Genomic DNA, 20,584 nt, shown 5'->3' with positions numbered 1-20,584 from the left:
ACCACCTGGCTGCCTCCCATGCACTATGCCCCTCTGCTGCAGGCATGTGCTGAGGCCCAACAGTACCCAGAATCTCTGGCTTAGTCTCCAAGGTCCATCAAAGGCCTCACCAGTGCCGCAGACATCATCCTGGGGCACCAGCTGGACAGAGAGACTACTGACTTAATCAAACTGGTGTGACGCCATGGTGCAGAGCCAGTTTGCCTAGAGCAGCCTCTCGAACACTCATATATATATTTGAGACCCTGGAAGGCCACATGCAGGAGTGTGGTCACCAGTGGTCTGTGCAGCAGTACTGCATAAAGATCCAGGACCTGTGGAGCCCAGTGGGTCTTGTCATGGACCAGTTGCCAATCTGGGGCTGCCCACTGGACCATGTTCTTTATGCTGGCTTACAGGGACCCTGGATGTAGCTGTACTTTGTATTCCAGCACAGGCAGACTGCTGGAGCCCCTTCCAGGGCCCAGGAGCGATGACCAGTCTGTAGGGAAGGTACCTTCAATACACAAGGCATAGGTCCTGGCGTGTTTCCCACCCCAAGCTTTGTCTAGCAGCTCTGGGAGACTGGGCCAATGACTACCCTATCCACCTCACTGGGTGTGCATCCCTAGTGAGGTGGACAGGCTGGGGATGGCACCAGCTGTGACCAACTCCAGCTCCTCCCCAAAGGGGGCCACTGGCCAGACAGCCAGGCGCTGTGCCTCTGCCCCCTCGGACACCTCATTGCCACTTGCAGGGACAGCCTCAGACCGCTGGGACTGCCTGCCATGCCCATCTGGTAAGTCCCGACAGGGAGGAGGGCTGGGAGGGGGTGGGTGGAAAGAGGTGGAACGTGGCATTGCAGCCATCTGTCCCTGGGCTGCACACCTGGAGCCAGGGGCCCCGTGTGGGGGAAGGGCCCTCCACTACCTTCTCTGCCCTCCCCCTCCCCACCCTGCTTGGCCAACCTCCCCGTGTCCCCTGGAGGCCTCCCCCATAACATGCAGGGAAGTGGGAGGCAGTGCAGGACTTTACGGAGCAACCAGCACCCTCCCAGGTAGGCAGCCAGAGTCCTGTCACATGCAGAAAAACTTGATGGCAGTGGTGATCTCCTCCTTGGCCACAGGCACTCATAGTATAGACAGAGACACCTGTCCAGGGGGTGGTGTATGTTGCATGGGGCACATAAGGAAGCATGGGCTTGCCTGGGGTGCTGCTGAAGTTCAGTGCCCTGTGCCACGACTGGCTGATCACTATGGTAGAGGAACAGCTGGCAGATTTGTGGGCCTGTACATCCAGGACATTGTGAGTATGTGGGGGAGGGACAGGGAGGACTGTGTGTTCTGGGATAGGCTCCTGGCCCTTGAGGAGAGGCATACTGGCCTTGGGAAGATGCAGGAGGCACAGGAGCCATTGTGGTGGCCTGAGCAGTGGAGGGCACAGAGGAGGACTGCTGGGTGCTGGACACCATCTTGGTCCTAGCGGCAACCTTCGTGCTACCTGCTGTCCAGCCCCCAGTCCTGGTCCCATCTGTCTGTAGCAGCCACCCACAGCCCAGCAGCAACCCCCACCCACTAGTGGCCTTGTGCCAAGGTGCAGTGCCACCAGCAGTGGCCAGGGTCCCCCAGCAACTGTCCCCCCCTTCCTGGGCTACCACCCTCTGCCCGGGCCTTTCCCCCACCACTTGTCCAGTCACCATGCGGCCCCTGAGTGGGAACTTCCCACAGGAGGGTCAGTGCCACACATGGGTCCTGCTGGCCTTGGCCCCATGATGGAGGACAGGGAGACAGCAGTGCAGCGAAAACATTGGTTGTCCTCAACCCCAGCCTCACCGCAGTGTCTGCACCTGCTGTGGCATGGCCAAAGACTGCGGTGTTGGGCTCCTGTCCCTGGCATCTGTCCTGTAGGTGTCCCCACCCCTGGGAGGGCACACAGCACAATGTACATAGTGAGCATGGGGAAGAGAGTGCTTTATGGGTGGTGGGCAGTGGGGTTGGTGGTGGGGTTTTGTTGTTGAGGAGGGAGGGAAGGATTCTGTGTTTGTGTGTGGGGAAATAAAGACTTTCCGGGGTGCTGGAAAGTGTCTGCAGTTAGTGTGAGTTCAGGGTGCAGTGTGGGCCCGGGGTCCATGGCTGGTCAGCCAGGTGCCCTAAAGGGGGGTGCAAGAGGAGGTGGTCCAGCAGCACCTCTTGCACACGATGCCTAGGCTCTTGCTGCTGGGTGTATGGCTTGTGTAGGGCCTTGGGGGGAGGTGGGGCTGTTGCTGTCACTGCTGCCATAGCTGGCACTCCTGTTGTCAGGTGTCCTCCACCTGCTGTGCCTCCTCTGCCCAGATCTCGCAGAAGAACTCCCTCTGGGCCTTGCATATGTTATGCAGCACACAGGTTGTGTCTTGGGGGATGTTGACTTCAGTGACCTCAAGGTTGGCAGTGAGGTTGCGCCAAGTGTCCCTTTAGGTGGCTGAAGGCGTACTCCACCAGTGCATGGCTCCAGCCTAGGCACTTGTTGAAATGTGCTTGGCATGGGTCAAGCTGGCCAGTGTAGGCCCACATGAGCCATGGCAGCAGCGGGTAGGCTGGGTCCCTGATGGGGAGGGGTGGGACAATCACATTGCCCAGCTGCAGGTCTAGAACACATGGTGCAAAACACCTGCTTTCCACCAGGGCTGGCAGGGCAGAGTTCCCCAAGACCCAGGCATAATGAGCACTGCCAGACCAGCCACTGTTGACGTTTGAGAAGGCAGCTCAGTGGTCTACTACAATCTGAAGCACAACTGAGTAGAAAACTTGTTGGCTGTAGAATGGGTAATACCTCTGGGGAGGGCAGATGACAGTGATGTGTCTCATCCAGGGCCCCCATGCACTATGAAAACCCAGGGCTCAGAATGCTGCCACCTCCAGGGGGTCATTCTCTGAGTATGGTGTGGCCCAGCATGTCCTGGAGGGTGCCACAAACCTAGAGGGTGCCACAGACCTCCAGGATGGCCTCCCCGGCAGTTGCAGGTGGCCAACATACCACAGGTTAGTGGGCATGCCAAGCTTGAGGAGGGTGATGGCCACCTGGGTTTCCATGGGGAGGGGAGGCCATATGGTGGTAGGCTGCCATTCCAGGTACAGGCAGAGCTGGTCGAGTAGCTCCTGGAATGTGGCCTAGGTCATCCAGAAGGAGTCCACTCACTGCTCATTGTCCTATGTGCACTTGATAACATAGAGCCACCAGTCCTGGCTGGCAGGGCAGGCCCATAAATGGCAGAGGTGGAGCTCCAGGAGCTCACAGATGGCACCTGCGGTGGTGTCCATTTGGGTGTCATCAGCATCCCTGCCATGGTCCATGGGGCAGCTAAGGGGCTGGTAGGTGACAGCCGGGGGGGCAGGCCACCGACAAGGCCTGAGCCTGGGCATGTGGCCTCACAACATGTGGGGGGCAGACAGGGTTGAGGCTGATTCGGGCCAGGTGGCAGTCATTGCAATGGCAAACAGAAGCCCATGGCACTGGTCGTTGATGCGGGGGCCTGGTTGTGGTGCAGCCATTGCACGCTGGGCACAGGCTTCGCAGACGTTGTAGAGGGCTGTGCCAGCAGGCTACAGACTACTTTGGACCACAGAAGCATGTGGTTAGGGAGCAACATGCAAGGCTCCCTTTTAAAGAGTGCCCTGGCATAAGGCAGCTATGGCCAGAGCCTGCACAGGGGTAGAGCAGGGCAGGGCAGAAAGAGGCCAGGATCAGCCTATTCCCGTAAGGAACAAATTTGCTCCCAAGAGGCTGCACATGTATATGCCTTCCCAGGGCTGTCTTGCTGTGCAGTGTTTTACTGTGTAGCAAGCCTAATGCACATTCGTAGTGCATGTAGACACACCCACTATGTATAAGTAGAGGCCAAAACACTATTCACTGCAATAAATAAGTCCTTTATGGGTTTAGCCCTTTAGGAGTTTGGCCCATCTCAAAGTAGGACTCTGAAACCTACATCTGAGAATCCTGCAAAACAGTGCTTTCAGAGAAGCAGAATTCTGAGATTCTTTTGTTGGTGTTATTTGTTGTAGATCATCACAGAAGCACGGTCACAAGATGCTGCTTTGATCCTGATAACCAGCGAGTGGCTTCAGTCTCATATGATAAGACTATAAAGCTTTGGGATATTGTGGCACAATCCACCACAATCACAATTGATGAGTAAGAAACAGTAGTATAACTAAACCAAGGGCCATGTGTACCTTTTAAAAGTACCAGGGAGATTTGTGATACAGTCTGTAATAGAGAAAATGAAAGGCCAATTATTTAACCAAACAGGGCAATACATAAAGTGAAAAATATGCAAACAATATACAAAGAAAGGTTGAGCATGATGTTCTATGTATACTTCATGCCATGAATAAGAGATGAGGTACATCTGTAGAGCTATAAGCATTTCTAAAGAGAATAGTCAGAATTTCTAGGTACTGAAATAAAAAGGTGGATAATGGAGAAGGCAAATGATAGCATCTGGTAGCATAAGTAGGGTGGGGAAAGTAAGAAAGCCCCTCACATCCTGATTTAGGGGGGGTGCCAGCAGTATTCTGCAGGGATGGACACCTCTAGTCCTTGGTGCTCAGCATATCTGCCCCCGTTATCCAGCATCAAAAGCACCTTTGCCCAGAGTGCCAAAATTGCCATTATTGTACCGTAATATTTTGTAGTATAAGTGTGCTATTGGTGTTTCCTAATGATTAGAAATATTATAGGCTAACAATTAACAAATGAGAAGAAGTTAAGTATCACAGGGAGTGGTGAAGAGTTTCAATGGGATAGCAGTGTGTGTAAGAAATGAAACTTCAAAGTCTGAATGTCAGGTTTTAAATGTATATACCTCCTTCAACCAAAAGATCAGTTTTTAACAGGTTCAAACTAGCCCTTCATCATTTAACAAATAAATTGTTAAATTGCTTGTGTTGTAAGGACTCTTTCAGATGAAACCATAACACCTGAAATCCATCCTGCTCATCCTTACCATAAAGTTATTACAGGGCTTTTCTACCATTGGCTCTTTGTCTTAGTATGCAGTTCACCTTGTTCTGGAGGATGTTTCTTCATTTCATTGGAATACATGTATAGAACCCAAACCTGAAAGGTTTTGATTCCCCCACAACTCTAACTGAAGTCAATATTATATGAAAATCATTATCTAAATATAGAATATTATAATTCTTGTAAGAAATGAGTATATGAAAATGAAGATATAAAATCTGCTATTAAAAACATTAACAATGGCTTTAAATGAATTCATCCATTTACATTTTGTATAATAAAAACATTAATCATAAATCTTCTGGATAAAAATTACCAATAACAAAGCCCTTTGAAGGATTAGGAATTTACTTAGAATAGGAAACTCAAATCTGGAGTATTTTAATAAGCCTCTTAATAAATTGCAATGAATTTCCTGTAGAGATGCCTGTAACCCTTTCCCCATTGCACACTGTGGGAGTCACTAAGGCCTTATCAGGTTCTAGAACTTCCAGATTTCTTTCTTGGGTCTCACTGGTTCCAGAATTGGAATTTAATGTTAACCTTTTCCCTTAACTGTGTTTAGTTTCGATAGGTTCAAATTTCTGTGTAGTTTCATGAAATGTGATGATAGATGCTGATTATCCAAATGATCAAAGGATGCTTTTGAGGAAGTATACAAGAGTGTCACGTGTATCAGCGTCCCCCGTGCTGAAAAATGGTGGCGGGGCACTTTGAACTAAAGCTTTAATTCGAAGTGCCCCACTGCCATTTTTTGGCATGGAGACACTGATACACATGATGCCACAGTCTGCTGGAGCATGTTTATTTCTGTGCTCCAGCAGACTTGATTAATTGAGTCTGCTCAAGCACGTTGGAGCCAGCTCCCTGCACATCAGTAGGATCCCTTTGTTTCTAATGAAACTGGAGTATGTTATAGTATTTAGAGAATTTATTACTATATTGCTGTGAAAAGAAGCAGGTAACAAATTCTCACCAAAAATCATTAGGATTCAACCCTGCAAGATGTTGAGCACTTACAGTCCAGTGCAGTGGCGATGCGTAGGGGGTGCATGTGCACCGCCTGAGAGTGCTGGTGCACCCCATGACAGCCAGCATTCCCCACTTAGGCGACAGGCAGGAGGGGCAGGCAGGAGTGCTGGTGCCCCCCCAAGAGTGCCAGCCAGGGAATGGGAGTACAAGGAGGACTGCTGGCACTTCCAGGCACGCTGCTGGCACTTCAGGGTTGGCATGACTCCTCTACCTCCGTTTGGTGTGATTGGCTGCAGGGGGACCCCCAGCCCAGTTGGCGTGATTGGCTGCGGGGGGATGGGACGACACCCCCCTGGTCATTGACCAGCCACTGGGGGGCAAGTGCCCTCCCCCGACTCAGGAGGCACGAGTCGCCCATGGTCCAGTGCATGAGGAAGTGTTTGACTTTGACATGTAATTAGTCCCGGTGACTTTTACAGCACTAATTAAATGCTTAAAGTTAATATTATTTAATGTTCCTCTAGATTTTTAGACTAGATAGTAGTTGCAGGATTAGGCCCTTAAAATATCAAAATAGTTTTAAAAATCACAATACCCTATTGCAGTGGTTTTCTTATATATTTCAGGGGACATAGCAATGTCATCTCAGACTGCTGCTTTACCTTAGATGGCCGTTACTTATGCACAGCATCTTGGGACAGAACCTTAAAAATCTGGGATATAAAAACAGGGGACTTTCGTCATCATGGACCTATTGTCTTGAAAGAAGGTCATCAAGGTTCTGTTAGTTCCTGTCTTTTTAGCAAAGATGGTGAGTTATGTTAAAGACCATAATAGAACATCTTGAAATATGTACTAGTAGGAAATTTCAGATGAGTCACAGTGGTTGCATGCCAACAATATGACTAATTCAGTTGTCACTTTCAAAATTAAATGTTTTTAATTCTGATTAAATGGCTACCCACATAATCTATGTAAATTGAAATTGATGATCTTATGTTCTGCTTTAATCAGACATCTGAAACACTGCTTAATTGGTATAATCATCAAGATTTACTGTAAAAAGATCATGATGAAAAGAATTTGGTAGAAACAAAATACTGCACTACCTTAGAAATGGAGTGCTTACTGATATTATCCCAGTACAAGTTATTGCACTTAAAGCACTATGTAGAGTAACTACTAAGTATTGTTAAGAATAATGAATGCGATAGACCATGGCACATCTTTTGACAGTACCTTCCAGGCCCAAAAGAACTTTGATATTTTGGAAAACCTTCATGGACTTTGTAAGATGTTGTAGCGGCACACTAAACCTATGAGGTGTTGAGTGGTTAATATTCAGAAAACTTAGATGAGGGCTGTCCAATTTCTAGGTGGTCACATGCCATGTGGGTGGCATGTTGCACAGCACCAGCATGGCTCTCAAACTCCCTCCACTGCACCACACCACACAGGTACCCTGACCACCCCATCTCTGCTCCCCAGCTACTTACTGCACAGTGCTGTGGGCTCCCCCGTGGCCCTCAGCTGCACCTTGCTGCCCTATCCCACCCAGTGTTGTCAAATCTTGCAAGAAAAAAACAACACCGCACTGCCTTTAAAAACAAGCCTCAAACAAGTCCAACCCATTTCAAAGAGAGGGGGTTCTTATCAACCCACAACTCTCAAAAAATTGCAATGACATTTCAAATACCAAGCCCAATTCCACTTATGATAAGTGGATTTGGCAACACTGATCCCATCCTGCCCGCTGGTGTGAGGACAGGAAATGGAACCTGAAGGGAGGACAGATGGGGAGCCCAGGGACCTCAACTGCTGCTGCACCTGGAGTGATGGTGGGAAGCAGTGACTGGGTAGGAGCCTGGGGGATGCATATTAACACCTTGTGGGATGTGTGGCTTATGAGCTGCAAGTTTAGATAATCTTGTCTGCAAGGTAGTAATTGTATCCTGAATGAAATAAACTTTGAAGCTGAAGAACGAAATGTTCATTTAGTCCGTGATATTTTATTCCAGAGTTGAAGGAAATACCTTTAAGTTACTGTTATGTTAAATATCCTCTTACCGCTTTGCTTTGCTTGACTACTGCAAGTACTTAAGCTGTATTTGGCTGTTTCACCTCAGAACCAAATCTTCTAAGTTAAATGAGTTAGGTACAGAATCTGTGGAAAGAAATCAGACTGAGAACATACGACATGATAGCACCATGATAGCATGATAGATGGGCAGTAGCTGAATTGCAGATAGGCCTCTGACTGACCACTGGTGTTTAAAATTATTGCTTCTACCTTGAAATTCATTATGGTTCAACAGTTCAAAATGAACTAGATTACTATAATACATTTATCTGACTATCTGCTCCATAAATTAGAAATATACTCTATTATTTTTCAGTCAAAGACATAGATTTGCCTCAGGAAAAGTTTGGAAAACCTCCTAGTACGTGAATATACATAAACTGTTGAAAGCACTAAACTTATCATTACAAGAAAACCTGTAGTAATAAGCATGTGATTTTTTTTGGTAGCAGGAGTGTAGCAATCCTAAAAATGACTTTTGCTATTTTACAATGCCTCCTCAAATTTCAAAGTCAACACCTTTTTTAAATCCTTTTTTTCTCAAAGCTTAGTTATATATTTGATAAATTTAATCTCATGCTGGTTTCTGTGCTCATTAAAAACCACAGAAAGGACTTCCACTATCTTGTTAAAGCATGACTAATACCAGTATATTATTTAAATTTTATTAACGTAGTCTGACTCACTGTTGGAAGGAGTCAAATTTTTTGACTGTATGAGAAAGCAAATTAATATGGTATTCTAATCTTGTCTTTCAGCATCTCTTGTGGTGTCTGGAGCATATGACAAAAGTATAGCTGTATGGGATATAAGAACAGGATATAAAAAGCTAACTTTACAGGTATTGATTCAGTTCTTATTTGATTGCTAGTTTTAGTAAGAAGGTGCAGAACTTGTGTATATTTGATATTAACTAACGTATATATCTCTGTATCTTTTTGGTTACTCCCTTTATACTTATAGATAGGAGTATGCCATATACTTGTGTAATTTTAATTTCATAGGATAACATATTCAGTTATAATGATGAGCAAAATTATTGCTTAGTCAGAACTATTATAAACATATTGCTGGATTTCTCTTTTGTTCCACCAGTTCAGTAGTGTTGACTGGAACTGCATGTCTTGAGAGATTATTTCTTCCATCAAGAAAGCAAGAGTATGGCTAATTTGTGTATTAATATGTGTACTTATCTACACAAAACAATACATTAAAATAATGCTAAAGTTGCAAAGGAAAGCCCTCAAAAGTCAGGAAATGTCATCATTAAGTTTGTGTTTGGATTTATCTACTTAGGAATTTGAAACAACCTTCAAGAAAGCTATACTTCACGGTCAGGGCGTCTAGGATCTGGAACCAACTTCCAAGAGAAGTGGTGCTGGCTCCTACCCTGGGGGTTTTAAGAGGCGGTTGGATGAACATCTTGCTAGGGTTGTTTGACCCCAGTATTATTTCCTGCCATGGCGGTGGGTCGGACTAGATGATCTACTCAGGTCCCTTCCGACCCTAGAAACTATGAAAGGCCCATTAAAGTCTGAGTACCGATTGCATATGATCAGAAATGAACAGGGTAGGTTGTCTTATTTAAGAGGAATGGCTTGTCTACATATGTTAATCTGGAACAAAATGGAGTGCAAGTTTAAGTAGCTATTCCAAATTAACAATAGACGCAAATCCTCTTATCCTGAATAAAAGCATCTGCCCATGAGATAAATGTAGAATGCTCAGGCATTATCCAACTTTGGTGACATTAGGACTGGTCTATTACCATGTGCTGTACATTGGACTGCCAAAGAAACAAACTTATTACCTTTAGACTGTGAAGAATACAGTGGCTTTTACCATGAAAGGGCTGAAGGATTCAGTCTATCAGTTGCTTTGAATACTAGCAGTAGAACTGTAGTGCAAAGACCAAGTTAATGGTTTCATTTGAATTTTTTAGCTTTACATCTTTTAAAGTAGAAAAGACATTAGTTCAAGCAAAAATTATTAAAGTTCAAGCATTTATTTATGGAATTGAATTTCTTTAGTACTGCTCTATGGTAATATCCTGGGTGTCTATACATGTGCTCTGGAGTGGAGGGGGGTGGGTGCTTTAATTAGAGCGGCTCTGAGGCCTGCAGTGTTACATGTGTTCAGTGTCCCACACTTCAAAATGGCGATGGGGGCGCTTTAACTAAAGCTTGTTTGACAAACTGTAGTTAAAGCATCCTCACCACCATTTTGAAATGTGGGGATACTGAATATATGTGACATGTAGGCTGCCGGAGTGTGCTAATTAGCACACTCCAGCAGACTCACAGCAGACTTGATTAAATGAGTCTGCTCCGATGTGTGCTAATTAGCATGTGTTGGAGCAGAGCTCTGTCATGTGTACAGGTGTCCATACAGACTGGGTAGTGAGACTTTAAAGAACTTGCATTTTGAAACCAGAGTATAAATAAAAAAAAAAAATTTATTTTTAAGTGAAAAATTGTTGAACAGAACTTGAGAGTACTGATCATCATTATTACATCATGATTTTGATCTGGCAGCTGTGATGCTTAAGAATAAACTCCATGACTTTTAAAATAAAAAGTCGATCACTTGAAATGCTCTTCAGGTATCTAATGTTAGTAACTTGTGCATATGGGTTGTAGAGATCAAATGTGATCCTTAATAATTTTTTCAAAGGTTTCCTCACGGATAGAGGTGAGACTAAATGGTCTATAGTTACCTGTATCCTCCTTCTGCCCCTTCTTGAAGATAGGAACCACATTGGCCCCTTTCCAGTTTTTTGGGACCTGACCTGAACACTAAGAGTGCTTGAACAGCTGTTCCAATGGCTCTGCTATGCCACCGGCCAATTCCTTCAGCACCCTTGGATGAAGATCATCCGGGCCTGCTGACTTAAACACATCCAGCCCCTCCAAGTGTGTCTTTACTAAGTTGGTGCTAACAGTTGGTGGGCTGGTTCCCTCTTTATGCCTGTCTATAATTCAGTTGGGAGATTTGTCCTGATCCGAGTTCAGGAATACAGAGGCAATAAACTCATTGAAGAGCTGAGCTTTGTCCCTCCTATCCATCCCTAATTGCCCTTGTTTGTCTTGTAGGGGGCCTATGCTACCCTGTGCCTTCTTTTTGTTCCCTGTATACCTGAAGGACTTTTTGTTGTCTTTAATTTTTGTTGCCAGCCTAAGTTCCATTTCCGCTCTGGCCTTTCTGACTGCCTCCCTGCAGGTGTGGGCCAAGTAGGTATACTCTGCCTTGGTAGCTACCCCCTGCTTCCACAGCCTTTATTCCTCTTTTTTTGCCCCAAGGCTTTCCTGGGTTTCCCTGTTTGGCCAAGAGGGTTTCTTGGCCCGTTTGCTCCCGTTTGTATGCAAGGGGATTGTCTTCTTCTGCACCCTTAGGACTGCTCCCTTTAGGAATGACCACTCTTCCTGGACTCTCATCTCACCAATTCTCCCATTCTTCAGTGCTTTGCTAACTAAACTCCTGAGCACACTGAAGTTAGCCTTTCTGAAGTCTAGAACTTTTACCCTACTGGTTATCTTTCCCACCCTATGCCAGATACTGAATTCAATCAAGTGATGGTCATTGTCCCCTAGGTTACCTTGTATCAGTAGATCCCCCACCAAATCATCCCCTGTAGCCAGGACCAAGTCAAGTAAAGCATTTCCCCTAGTGGGAAGGTGAAGGTCCTGTATGCAGGTTAAGAACCTATGTGAACAGCTGGAACTAGCTGACTGATCCTCCCAGCAGATGTTTGGCTAGCTTAGGTCACCCATGATAACCATGTCCCTTGACCATACAGCCCCTGAGAGCTGTCAGGAGAATTCCATGTCCAACTCCTCCTCCTGATGTAGTGGTTTGTAGTAGAACCTCACTGCCAAATCCCTTTCCCCTGGATACCCTTGCATTCTGACCCACAATACCTCAATTTGCCTCTCCTCTGATCCCATCTTGGTTATGGAAGATGTATATTGCTTCTTCACGTAAAGAGCCATACCTCCCCCATTTCTCCCTACTCTATCTCATCTATACAGCCTATAGCCCTCAATGTTTATTGCCCAATTGTGGGTAGGGTCCCACCAAGCTTCAGTTAGCCCAACTAGATCAAAGTTTTTGTTTGCAAGCAGAAGCGTGAGTTTCTTCTGCTTGTTCCCCATCCTACTAGCATTAGTATAGAGACATTTGAGCCCCCCGATGGGTGTCCTTGTTGCCCCCCTGTCCTGATGCCCATTGGGCCCCTTAGTACTTATGTGGGCTGTTCCAATGCATGGCTCGTGGTCTATTGATCCGAGGTTCTCACTGTTGTTTGCATCCCCATCCCATGATGAACCTACGTAGGAGATCAGCCAACCTATAAGAGAACAGACTCTTACCTTTTGAAAAGAGATGAAGACCATCCCGTCCCAGGGTGCTCCTTTCATGGAAGTGCAGGTTGTGGTCAAAGAAGCCAAAACCTGCCTGATGACACCAACTCCAGAGCCGCAGATTGACTTCTCCAATGCAAGCGTTGTGATGCTGACCACGATCGCCGACTGGGAGATTTGATGAGAATTAGGAGGATTGATGAAGTTAAAATTTGCAATTGTTATGCTAAACTGTCTTTTGAAAATGTCTATGGCTTTTTTGCACAAAAGAATCTGGTTGACTTTTTGCTTGTACTGTTCTAGGTTCAGTTACAAACTTTACCCAAATTGAATAGTGTGTTATCTCCATTTCATTACTTTGAGTAGACTTTTGTGCTAGGTTCAAGAGAAACTTTTGGTATGATTCTTTTTCTTACACTAATTCCATGCAAATGTGAATCTGTTGATTTTAAATTATTTAGTCCTGACTTACATTGCTATAAAGGCCTTGTTAAGTGAAAGGAGAATCAAGCCTACTCTTATCAAGTTCTGTGAGTGCCAACAATCCCATTTGGAAGACTTCTGAAAAGGCTAGTCTTTTCAAAATACCTCAAAAAGTAGCTTTTCCTGAAGAAAACACATAGCTTGCTACCTTTTCAGGAAATCACGTAACTTCTTATTCAGGAACATTTCTCTATTCAGGAACTACCAATAATTGGTCAAGGCCCCATTAGCTTAATTAAGCACATGCTTAAGTGCTTTTCTGAATGATGGCTATTCAAATTAAAGTTTTTGAGCAATCACACCATCCAGTTTGGGGTTCTTTAATGGCTTTCAGTTCAGACTCTGAAAAACATTATTATCAAACTACACATTTTCTTGCAGTACAGGTTTTTCACATAACAGCCACTTGTAATTTCCCAGTTCTCAGCAGTCACCATCTGTAACTCAATTTCCTGTAAAATTAGAAGACATCTGTTTAAATGCTAATGTTTCTGCAGCTATGGAGAATTCCAGTTTAGTATCCATGTGTCTATATAAACAAATTCTACGCTACTTACTAAAAATAAAAGCACTTTTTAAATGCTCTTTCTAAATGCCAAACTTATGTGCATCATTTTAAATGTATCTTTGCCTTGGTTCATGTCAGAAGAGTATTAATTCCTTCATTTTTTATAAACACTATAAATTAACACTTCCCACATATCAACAAAAATTGGTTTGAACAATAGGAGGTTTGTTGGTATTTCTTTTCATGTTTGAATAACTTCACAATTTGAGTTACTTCTTCATTTTAGATTTCTGTTCTTATGATAAGATACCTGAGGATGCTACTATAAATCTCTATGTGTGCTTAGTGATTAGCTGTGAACCTCCTACCTTGTCTGACGCACTCATCGCAGCTCTTTGTCCCAACCTGCCTTCTGAATTGACTTCCTATACCTGAAATTAGAAGCTGCTGGTGGCTGCCTTGAACGTTCTCCTACACTTCAGGTGCATGTACACGTGTGCTTTACTGAAGAGTAGAGTGATTAGCTCCACCATAAAGTATCACCATTGCATCACCGTCTACACATGCCCTGGCATTAGGGCACAGCAAACTAATTAACTTCACCATAAGGTAGTACTGTTGGGGACAGTACTATTTTACAGTGGAGTAATTAACTGCACTGAAATGCATGTAGAGATGGTGATTGGGCGGGGGCCAGACTCCTGGCTGTCACCTAAGAACACAGCTCTGCAGGTTCTGCACCCTTGTGCCCCAGGCAGCTCTTCTGCTGCCTGATGCTGCCACCCAGAGCCCGGGACTGCCTTCTCCCCGCCCCCCACCCCCGCCCCATGCCTACTGCTAGCCTAGGCCCGCTTTGCCCCAGCTCAAATGCTGATATCACTGGCAGCTTGGTCTCCTAGACAGTGAACGTGTGCGTGTGTGTTGCCAACAGTGCATCTCTTAGCACTGGCAGCCTAGTCTCCTAGACAGTGAACGTGTGTGTGTGTGTTGCCAACAATGCATCTCTTAGCACTAGCAGGGACACTACTCCTTCAGAGACCACAGATGAGAAATAGTCAGTGTCAAGTGTGTGCAGAAAAGATGAGACTGCCCGTGTCTGTTCTCTTGGCTATGAGGATGAATGAGCTTGCACAGAGAATGTACATCACACGGTATTCTAGACTGAATCTATGGCAGAAGTAGTTATTTACCTATAAAAGTAATGAAGCTCTTACTTTGGGTTATGGTTGCAATTTGCTTTACTTGCAGGGTCATGGAGACTGGGTGATGGATGTTGCAGTTAGCAGCAACAAGAAATGGATTCTCTCTTCCTCAAAGGTAGTAGTTAATCTACATGTGGTTTAGAAAACTAATTGGAAAACAGATTTCACTGTATGTTTCAACATTTATGTGAGAAAAATATAGCTTAGTACAGATTTGGCCCAGATAATCTTTCTGTTTTGGTTCTATGACTACTTTAATTATAGAAAATACTAAAATGTTACATGAGGGTATGTATTTTTGGCATGACCCAAAAACCCAGTTTCTTTGATTGCTATAGACTATGTTTTCAAAATTACAACAGGCTTAAAAACATGTTTTTCTTATTCAAGAAATGTTTGTAAGATGCATACAGAATTACTTGTTCTTTGTTTACTTTATAAAGCTTTTTCCCCTTAAACAGCTGTTGTTTCTGTGTTTTAGGATTCTACTTTGAGATTATGGAACATTGAAAACGCTGATCATATACCTGCAGTGATAGAAAATAGGAAAAGAGGCTCACAAATAGTTCAGGTTTTGCTTTTTCCTTTCACTTTTTGTTCAGAAACAAAATATGAAGGCTGGAGAGATGCTATCAAGATGCTGGGATCAAACACGGATTTTACCTTATTTTTTTCTTGCCTTTGCAGAGATCATGTGGGAGTTTCTTGCCTTTGCAAGAGATTGCGGGAGTTTCAAAAAATGGGATGGGAAAGTTTCAAAATAATATTGCCAGTCTTCGTCTTTGTTTAAAAATAGAATTTGGACAAATATTTGTGTGTGCCAATGTTGCTGCATTTTTAGAAACAACGGTAAACCATCTGATGTGCTTTTCAAATAAAAAAAATGGCTTCCTGTGCCTGATGCTCTTTGAAGTGACTAACTGGTTATTTACCAGTATTGCTGACCTCAGGCAGTAATGTTAATGAATATAAATCAACATATACTAACTCCTGGGTTTGTGTGTGTGTGTGTTCTAAGATTTTGTAAAGTGAATTATAAAGTAGATTACACTTAGAAAGGATTAACATTAATAGCCTCAATTCCATCAAAATAAATCAGTTACCAGGTCCCCTGCCAATTATTTCTGATGTCAAATTTGCCGGTTCCTATACACTTTTTTTATGAAGCAAATAAAACTAAATGAAAAGATAATATGGAAACTAATCCATAATTTAATTTTTTATCTATTACTTTTTATCAGAGTTTCCTGTTGAATTTAAAGTCCTCAAAATGAGCCAAAGCAATTTTTCTAAACTTTAAATATATCTGTTGCTAATGTGACAGCAGTACACCTCTCATGTCTCTTCACAGTGCCAGACTAGAGTGACCTGGGCCCCCCGGCGCGGCCTGGAAGTCCGTATGAGGTCGTTTTTGAACGCGGCGTCCGACCCTTCGATCCAGGAGGGCGGACACTTTTGGTGGTTCACCCCGGTGGTGGGGCCGGGTGCCACGGATTCAAAACTTCTAGGAAATGTCCGCGGAGATTTTCAGGGACACATTTTTTGGACCTCAAATGCCCATCTTCAGTTCCAGGAGGTGACCCGTGCGGAGGCACAGCCGGCTGCTTTGCTGGTAACCACCTCACCTGAACACCGGCGGCGGCCCGCCGACCCGCGAGGAGCCCTCCCCAAAGGTTTGCCGCACTGAGCGGCGAGCGAAGCGCAGCAGCAGCACCCGGGGCACGGCCCAGGACCACGGGAGGCCTGGCCCAGGGGGTTCGGGCCAGCCGTGACAACCGGGCTGGGACCGGGAGCTCACGTGTCAAAGTGTCCGCCATCCCCCCTCTCAGCAGCAGGGAACACAACTCGCCTTCGACCCTTGGACGCAGCGTGGTTCTGCCCCGGAGGTTTCTCTCACCGACCTCCTGGAACTGAAGATGGGCATTTGAGGGGGGAAAAGATAACACCTGCTTGGTTATCTTTCTTTTTTGAAGTTTTATGCATAATAAATTGCAAAATAGTACTATGTCGATCCATTAGAAATTAATCCAACAATCATGAATACAGCTGCGTGAAAACCTAGTCTGACTGAAGCCAGTAAGAAAAGGACTGAAGTCTCCTTTCCATTGGCCACTCTACAAATGCGCTTTAATCTGCATTAGCCTATTTTAATGTGCATGAAAGAGTCACAAAAATGTTCTCTTTAGGTAATGAGTGTTAAAATAGGCTAATGTGCCTTTTTCTAGTACCTCATAATAGGAGGTACTAAATGTAATGTGCAGTACTTAAAGTGTTTTAATGAACGTGTAAACACTCCCATTAATTTCAGTGCAGTTGGGATTTCACCAATGTTGTATATGAATCTTGTAGGGCTAAAGCAAGGCTTAGCCAGTGAGGCTATTTCCTTGTCCTTTCGCCTCCATTTCATTAAACCAGACACAGCCTTATGAGACGGCTGGGGGAAGAGGGGTACTGTATAAGGGTTACTGACAAGATATGAAACTAGCTGAATCCAGTCAACAGAGGAGTCTCGTCAACAGAGAAACCTTAGAGGCGGTACAAGGCTTGTTTTTGTAAGATAAGATTCATCTTGGCAAAAATATATAGGGCATGTAGTCACAAGAGTTAAACTTTGGTGTTCACGCTCACTGTACCACTTGATTGGATAGAACAGTGATTTAGTTAATAGGTGATTGGGTATTTTTACGAGCACAAGCTAATCACGAACTAATGCTGACTTACTACAAAGTATAAAATAGTATTATATCTGGTAGGCGGGGTCCCTCCTCGGAGGCACCTCGCTGCAGCAAATAAAGATTCTATAACTGACTTTGGATACTTGCTCTGCGTGATCACTGCCCCAGCCTAGAGCGAACTGCACGTGGCTTTAAGAGCATAATTCGTAACACCAACAGTAGTTTTATGATATGATAGGTATTGGGGAAAGGGCAATTTTTGTGGTCTGCTTATTTATTTCTGTTTCATAGCTTCTGTAATCCAAAGGATCAGGTGATTTAGCAGAGGAATGGAGTTAAAAGAGCAAAAGGAGGGACTAAAGAGCTATCTTAACAGCTTTCAGTTTTAATTTCAAATAAAAATGTAGTTCTAATCATTGTTATATTGGAGCAGAGAGTCACACGGGATGCCCATGCCTGCTATGGGACAGGGAAATCTGGGTGAGGGGGATCCCCTACCCTCCGTCAATGCTGACCTCGTGAAGGAACACCTTGAGAAGCTGGATACCTTCAAGTCAGCTGGCCCTGACAATCTGCACCCCAGGGTACTCAAGGAGCTGGCGAGCGTCATAGCCCAGCCCCTGGCACGGATCTTTGAAAACTCCTGGCGCTCTGGTGTAGTGCCTGAAGACTGGAAGAAGGCCAATGTGGTGCCGATCTTCAAGAAAGGGAGGAGAGTGGATCTGGCTAACTACAGGCCCATTAGCCTGACTTCTATCCTGGGGAAGATCTTAGAAAAGTTTATTAAGGAGGCCATCCTTGAGGGACTGGCCCAGGCTAACATTCTAAGGGACAGCCAGCACGGGTTTGTTGCGGGTAGGTCTTGTTTGACCAATCTCATTTCCTTCTATGACCAGGTGATCTATCATCTGGACAAGGGAGAAGAGATTGATGTCATATATCTTGACTTCAAAAAAGCTTTTGATCTGGTATCCCATGATCACCTCTTGGTCAAACTGCACAGTTGTGGCCTTGGCTCCACCACGATCTGCTGGCTGGGAAATTGGCTTCGTGGTCGGACCCAGAGGGTTGTGATTGATGGCAGTCACTCATCATGGTGCCCTGTGACCAGTGGGGTCCCTCAAGGCTCTGTCCTGGGACCCATACTGTTCAACATTTTCATTAACGATGTGGACACTGGAGTCAGGAGTGGACTGGCCAAGTTCGCCGATGACACCAAACTTTGGGGCAAAGCATCCACGCCAGAAGATAGGCGGGTGATCCAGGCTGACCTGGACAAGCTCAGCAAATGGGCAGACGAGAACCTCATGGTGTTTAACACCGATAAATGCAAGGTTCTCCACCTTGGGAGGAAAAACCTGCAGCACCTTTATAGGCTCGGCAGTGCTACGTTGGTTAGCACTACAGAAGAAAGAGACTCGGGGGTCATCATTGACCACAAGATGAACATGAGCCTGCAAGGCGATGCTGCGGCTAGTAAAGCGACCAAAATGCTGGCGTGCATCCATAGATGCTTCTCGAGCAAATCCCGGGACGTCATTCTCCCCTTGTACTTGGCCTTGGTGAGGCCGCAGCTGGAGTACTGCGTCCAGTTTTGGGCTCCACAATTCAAAAAGGATGTGGAGAAGCTTGAGAGAGTCCAGAGGAGAGCCACGCGCATGATCAGAGGTCAGGAAAACAGATCTTACGATGACAGGCTGAGAGCCATGGGACTCTTTAGCCTGGAAAAGCGCAAGCTCAGGGGTGATCTGATGGCCACCTATAAGTTTATCAGGGGTGACCACCAGGATCTGGGGGAACGTCTGTTCACCAGAGCGCCCCAAGGGATGACGAGGTCGAACGGTCACAAACTCCTGCAAGACCGTTTCAGGCTGGACATAAGGAAGAATTTCTTTACTGTCCGAGCCCCCAAGGTCTGGAACAGTCTGCCAGTGGAGGTGGTTCAAGCACCTACATTGAACACCTTCAAGAGTAAATTGGATGCTTATCTTGCTGGGATCCTATGACCCCAGCTGACTTCCTGCCCTTTGGGCAGGGGGCTGGACTCGATGATCTCCCGAGGTCCCTTCCAGCCCTAATGTCTATGAAATCTATGAAATCTTTGTTTTCTAAAATCCCATCATACTTCCAGTGCTATAGAAATAATGTTATTTGCTAATGCAATATTACAAACCACAGAAAAGATAAATGCATATTTAAGAAAGTTTTATGTGCAAAGACTGACTGAGCCTGAGCTCCACTTGGAGTTAAAGCACATGAAACTCAGAAATCAGGTTTGTACATGAATATAACTTGATAGAACTTGACTGTCATGTGTAATCAATTAACTGACAGCCTTTTTTTTTTCTTTTTTTTTTGCATTTACATCAGTGTGAAGACTGTGAGAAGCCTTTCTCGCTCCTACAATGCAATGATTCTGGTGTGGTAACAAAGTGTGTATTCTGTCGACTGGCTATGCCAACAAGAAATATCATGCCGTTGCCACCTACATGTTCTCCTGATCTCTAAATGCATCCCAGAAATGTCTGTTTGTTAATACCTGAGGTATATTAAGCATATGTCTGTGCATATTTGTGAATATCTGTATGTATTTTAGGCAGACAAGATTCTTTAGGTATATGTTTCATTAGACCAACTAAATAGTTGGAAAAATGTTAAGCTTACTATTTTTCCAACTACTGTATTTAGTTGGTCTAACAAAAATTATCACATTTACCCAAAAAGCCTTGTCTGCCTATGTCCTTAGACCACCACTCTTATAACCAACACTCCTGTATATATTTTATGCACACAGAAACCTAAGAACTTCCTTTAAACCCATGCTGTACATTGACCTTTACATTAAAAAATACTTTTGATTCACTGATCACGTGTGCAGTAGTTTCCTAATATAACATGACAAGATCAAGCCGTAATTTCTGAAAACAATTAATGCTGCCCTGTACTAGAAAATTACCACCTTACCCTTCATTAAAAAGTTCTAAGACAGCTCTCTATAAATTCTGTATAATACAGACCTGCTCTTGCCACATACAGAACAATTCCAACACTTCCCAGTATTCTAAAGACCACCCCTATTCAGCAGTTATATGAGAATGAGTTTGTAGTCAGACTGAGTCCTCTTAAGAGGAATTTATTAGGAAAAAAATGTAACTTTTACCTTAGTAAGGAGCATGTAGCAGCCTGCAATGTAATTAAGCTGTGAAACAAAGGGAAATCTATTATACATATGTAGAGTTCTTCCTTTTTGAATGTATTTCTTGTGGAGCCTTTGAAACAACAGCTGGAATCCCCAGGTCATCTTCTTCTCATGTCTGCACCAT

General features: G+C 44.7%; 1 protein-coding gene across 1 annotated transcript in view; it reads left to right on the top strand.

The window, feature by feature from the left end:
* WDR88 (WD repeat domain 88) overlaps positions 1–20,125 on the top strand; it is a 28,293-nt gene extending 8,168 nt beyond the window's left edge. Inside the window, exons 6-11 of the mRNA XM_090063269.1 lie at positions 4,023–4,152; positions 6,582–6,766; positions 8,794–8,876; positions 14,633–14,701; positions 15,068–15,157; positions 19,632–20,125. Of these exons, the coding sequence (XP_089919395.1) occupies positions 4,023–4,152; positions 6,582–6,766; positions 8,794–8,876; positions 14,633–14,701; positions 15,068–15,157; positions 19,632–19,769 (695 nt within the window). The 3' untranslated portion in view covers positions 19,770–20,125. The remainder of the gene's footprint in view (positions 1–4,022; positions 4,153–6,581; positions 6,767–8,793; positions 8,877–14,632; positions 14,702–15,067; positions 15,158–19,631) is intronic.
* Positions 20,126–20,584: the final 459 nt, after the last annotated feature.

This window comes from Crocodylus siamensis, chromosome 9, assembly GCF_052110815.1.
Source record: "Crocodylus siamensis isolate JL-2025a chromosome 9, ASM5211081v1, whole genome shotgun sequence".
Classification (NCBI taxonomy): domain Eukaryota; kingdom Metazoa; phylum Chordata; order Crocodylia; family Crocodylidae; genus Crocodylus; species Crocodylus siamensis.
Note: the sequence above shows the minus strand (reverse complement) of the source record. Positions and strands in the feature narration are given on the sequence as shown.